This window comes from Dictyostelium purpureum, assembly GCF_000190715.1.
Source record: "Dictyostelium purpureum unplaced genomic scaffold DICPUscaffold_763, whole genome shotgun sequence".
Classification (NCBI taxonomy): Eukaryota; Evosea; class Eumycetozoa; order Dictyosteliales; family Dictyosteliaceae; genus Dictyostelium; species Dictyostelium purpureum.
This window is the reverse complement of record NW_003520090.1, coordinates 1341-4926: the sequence shown is the minus strand read 5'-3', so window position 1 is coordinate 4926 and position 3586 is coordinate 1341. Positions and strand designations below refer to the sequence as shown.

At 19.7% G+C, this 3586-nt stretch overlaps 2 protein-coding genes across 2 annotated transcripts; one reads left to right on the top strand and one right to left on the bottom strand.

Annotated features, from left to right (window-relative positions):
• Positions 1 to 1810: 1810 nt before the first annotated feature.
• DICPUDRAFT_160372 (uncharacterized protein) lies at positions 1811 to 1999 on the top strand (the record flags this gene model as incomplete). Its single annotated transcript, XM_003295127.1, has 1 exon — positions 1811 to 1999. The coding sequence occupies one exon, from the start codon at positions 1811 to 1813 to the stop codon at positions 1997 to 1999; it is 189 nt and encodes a 62-aa protein (XP_003295175.1).
• A 194-nt stretch (positions 2000 to 2193) lies between these two features.
• On the bottom strand, positions 2194 to 3150 carry DICPUDRAFT_160371 (uncharacterized protein; the record flags this gene model as incomplete). Its single annotated transcript, XM_003295126.1, has 5 exons — positions 2194 to 2311; positions 2407 to 2642; positions 2779 to 2877; positions 2977 to 3069; positions 3148 to 3150. The coding sequence occupies 5 exons, from the start codon at positions 3148 to 3150 to the stop codon at positions 2194 to 2196; spliced, it is 549 nt and encodes a 182-aa protein (XP_003295174.1).
• Positions 3151 to 3586: the final 436 nt, after the last annotated feature.

Here is a 3586-nt window from a genome sequence, read left to right as displayed (position 1 = left end):
GGATTGCATAAATTATTTTATTAATTAATAATAGTAATAATAGAGAATAATACTAAAATAATGTTATAATAAAAACAATCATAGTTATAATATAAATAATAATAATAGTATAAATTGATTATTATTAAAATAAAAACGATAAATAATAAATAAAAACAAATTTATAATATAATAAATAAAATCTATAAAAAAAGTAGTTGTAGTGAAAAAGAAATTTAGAATTATGTTTAAGATTGGTATAATACTTTTAGTTGGATTATTTAGCGATGAAATATTTATCTAAAATAAAAATTACAGATATTTGGCAATTTTTAAAAGTTTTAAATTAAATAAATAAAAAACAGATTGTTAATAATAATAAAAAAAAAAAAGATAAAAGTAAAAATGATGACTTGTTTAGGTTAGTATTCGATTAGGTTGAATTGGAATTGATTGGAATGAATTTAATTTGGATCGATTTTATTTCATTAGATTATGTTAGATTAGGTGAATCGGATTTTTATCGGTAAAAGTAAAAGGTATTTGAATAGGTTATTTATTTATACATAATAGTAATAGAAATAATGGTAATAATGGAAGAATAGCAACAAATAATTTTATAATAAAAATAATAGGAATAATAATAACTACATTACATTTAGGTTTTAGGGTATAAAATAGATAATCAAAATTAATTAAATTAATCAAAAATTAAAATTATATAAAAAAAAAAAATTTAAATAAAAAATAGATTATTATACATATAAATTTATTAAATAAACATTTAAGAAAATAAAAAATGTAATTTTTTTCTTTTTCTTTTTTTACTTTTTTTTAGTTTTTTAGTTTATTTTTTTATTTTTTAATATTAAATTATAAATAATAAATAATAATGAAACATTTAAAAAACAAATTAAATAAAACATTTTGTTTCATCAATATGTATACATAAAAAAGGCCAACCCCTAATGCTTCCCAATTTTAAACATTTTTTATTTTTTATTAAATATTTAGATCAGATTTTACAAGAAAAAAGTATAATCAATAATTACTCTTTTTGAATTTTAGGATAGTTAATAAAATAAAAATAGCAACCTAAAAGAAATAAGCTATAAACTGTGAAAGTGTAGCCATATTAAAAGTTAATAATAGTACAAATTAACTAGCTAATAATGGGAATTCAATTCTGCCTTCAAAATCAATAAAAACACCCCACAATTATACCATCATTCAATTTTATTTACATACACAACATTCATAAAATAAAATAAAAAATAAAATTTTTTTTCAAACCCAGTTAAAACACTGTATTTAAAATAATTTTAGTTAAAATTTTTAATAATAATATCTTGAACATCACTAATATCATTTACAAATCCAAAGTGTTTTACTGAATCTATATTTGTAATGTTTAAATTTGATTATTTAAAATTTTTTGAACTTTATTATAAACTTTGACATCGATTAGATTGAAGTGGAAATTTATTGTTTATCTTTTGAAGTTTTGTTTTAATTCGATTGATTTGTTTGAATATTTGACCTTAATCATTTCTAATATATTACCTGTTTGGCCTGATACTAATATGTTTTTAGCGATGTCTAATCTTAATATATCATAGTTGTTCCTCATAATAATTAAATAATTTCGTTTCTATTAATTTTATACTTTTAATTACATATATGTCGTGATTTACAACTATTTTACCAATATGTTGTCTTTGATTAAAATATTCGATTAAATCTTTAAAATTGATCATTTTACAAGATGTACAATTTAAACCAAATAATATAAATATGGAAACATTTTTATTTTTTTTTCAAGAACAAAAAAATGAATAAATTTTATAAAAAAGAATATATTTCAAACCAAATACAACTATCAAGTTTTAGTTTACCACCAAGTTGTATTGGCAATACTAATAAACAATCAGTTAGAAGTGAAATTAAAGATCATATTATTTATCAGTATTCCTACTATTTTTATAAAAAAACTTTATGTATCAACAAAATGATCATTTAAGTCATGCTAAAAGATCATCTTTTTTTAAGGAAACATTTCTCCATAGTTTTGTAAATTCACAAAATTCACAAAATTTACAAAAAATGACTTAGGATCCAACTTTTATAATCGAGGATAACGAAGTTCTTTCGTAATAAGATAAATTTCTAATTTAAGTATTAAAATTAATTTTTTTTTTATTAATAGATATAAATTTATTGTTTAACATAATCAATTTTTTCGACTTTAACTTGACCATCAATTAATTTGTAAATATAAACTGTAATATTATTGCTTTGAACATCCATTAAAACAAATGATGGAATAACATCGCTGTAATAGTTGATAAATAATTTAAAATTTAAATATTAGTATATGTGATAGGTTTTTAGCTAATAACAATAACAATAATTAATATGTTGGCTTACTTTGAAATATTACTGAAAGCACCAGTAGCTGAACCTGGATTAACAAAAAGTTTACCGTTTGCTTCGAAAACTTCAGGTTTGTGAGTGTGACCAGTAATGAGAACATCAGCGTCCAATTGTCTTTGTAAAAGAGCTAATGATGATTTATCGCCCGATGGAACAATTTGATGACCATGGTAAAGCCCAAATTTAAATTCACCAATGTTTACAACTTTAGTATCTGGATAGCTTGTATTCTATTTTATAAAATTAGAATTAATAACCATTTTTCATAAAAAATTTTCTAATAATGCAAGTATTATTTATTATTATTATTATTATTATTTAAATAATTATAGTATTATTTGCTGACTACGCAAAACATAAACTTACTTCATCTAAATCACCTTTGACAATATGAACATCACTAGTTAAAGTTTTGAAATAATCGTAAATTTCTTTTGAAACTAAATTACCAGTTGATAAGATATGCTTTGATAAAAAAATAAATAAAAACTTTAATATACAAAATCTTTAAATTGTATCATTATATCGCTGTGATAAACTTTTTATTACTAATGAATGACTTACATTAGTTTTTTCTGGAACTAAAAGTCTCTTGAATTCTGGTGGAATACCATGTGATCTGTGTGGAACATGAGTATCACCAATAGCAATAATGAACTATATAAAGTTAAATGAAACCATCAATTAATATATTAATTTTTAATGTATTATTCTTTTGATTTATTAAATTAATACCATTTTATATAAATATATAAGAAAATAGATAATTATAAAATAAATTAAAAAAAAAATATAAAAAAAAAAAAAAATACCTCTTTTAAAAAATTAAAAAACTTCCCTTTTTTTTTTTAATTTTTTATTTTTAACCCCTATAATAATACAAAATGTAGCCTGCCCTAAAAAAAAAAATTTTAAAAAAATTTAACCCCTAAAATAATACAAAATGTTGCCAACCGAAAAAAAAAATTTTAAAAAAATAAGGGTTGTCTGTCTTGAATTTATTTTGACATTTTGCCAAAAAAAAAATTAAATTCAAAAAAAATTATATTTTTTATATTATATCTCAAGATCGAGGTTTAAAACTAATTTTTAAATGAAAATCCAGATCCTTTTTCCCTAAAATTTAGGATCAAAAAAATCCTTCATATAAATCGTTTATAATAAAAAAAAACAT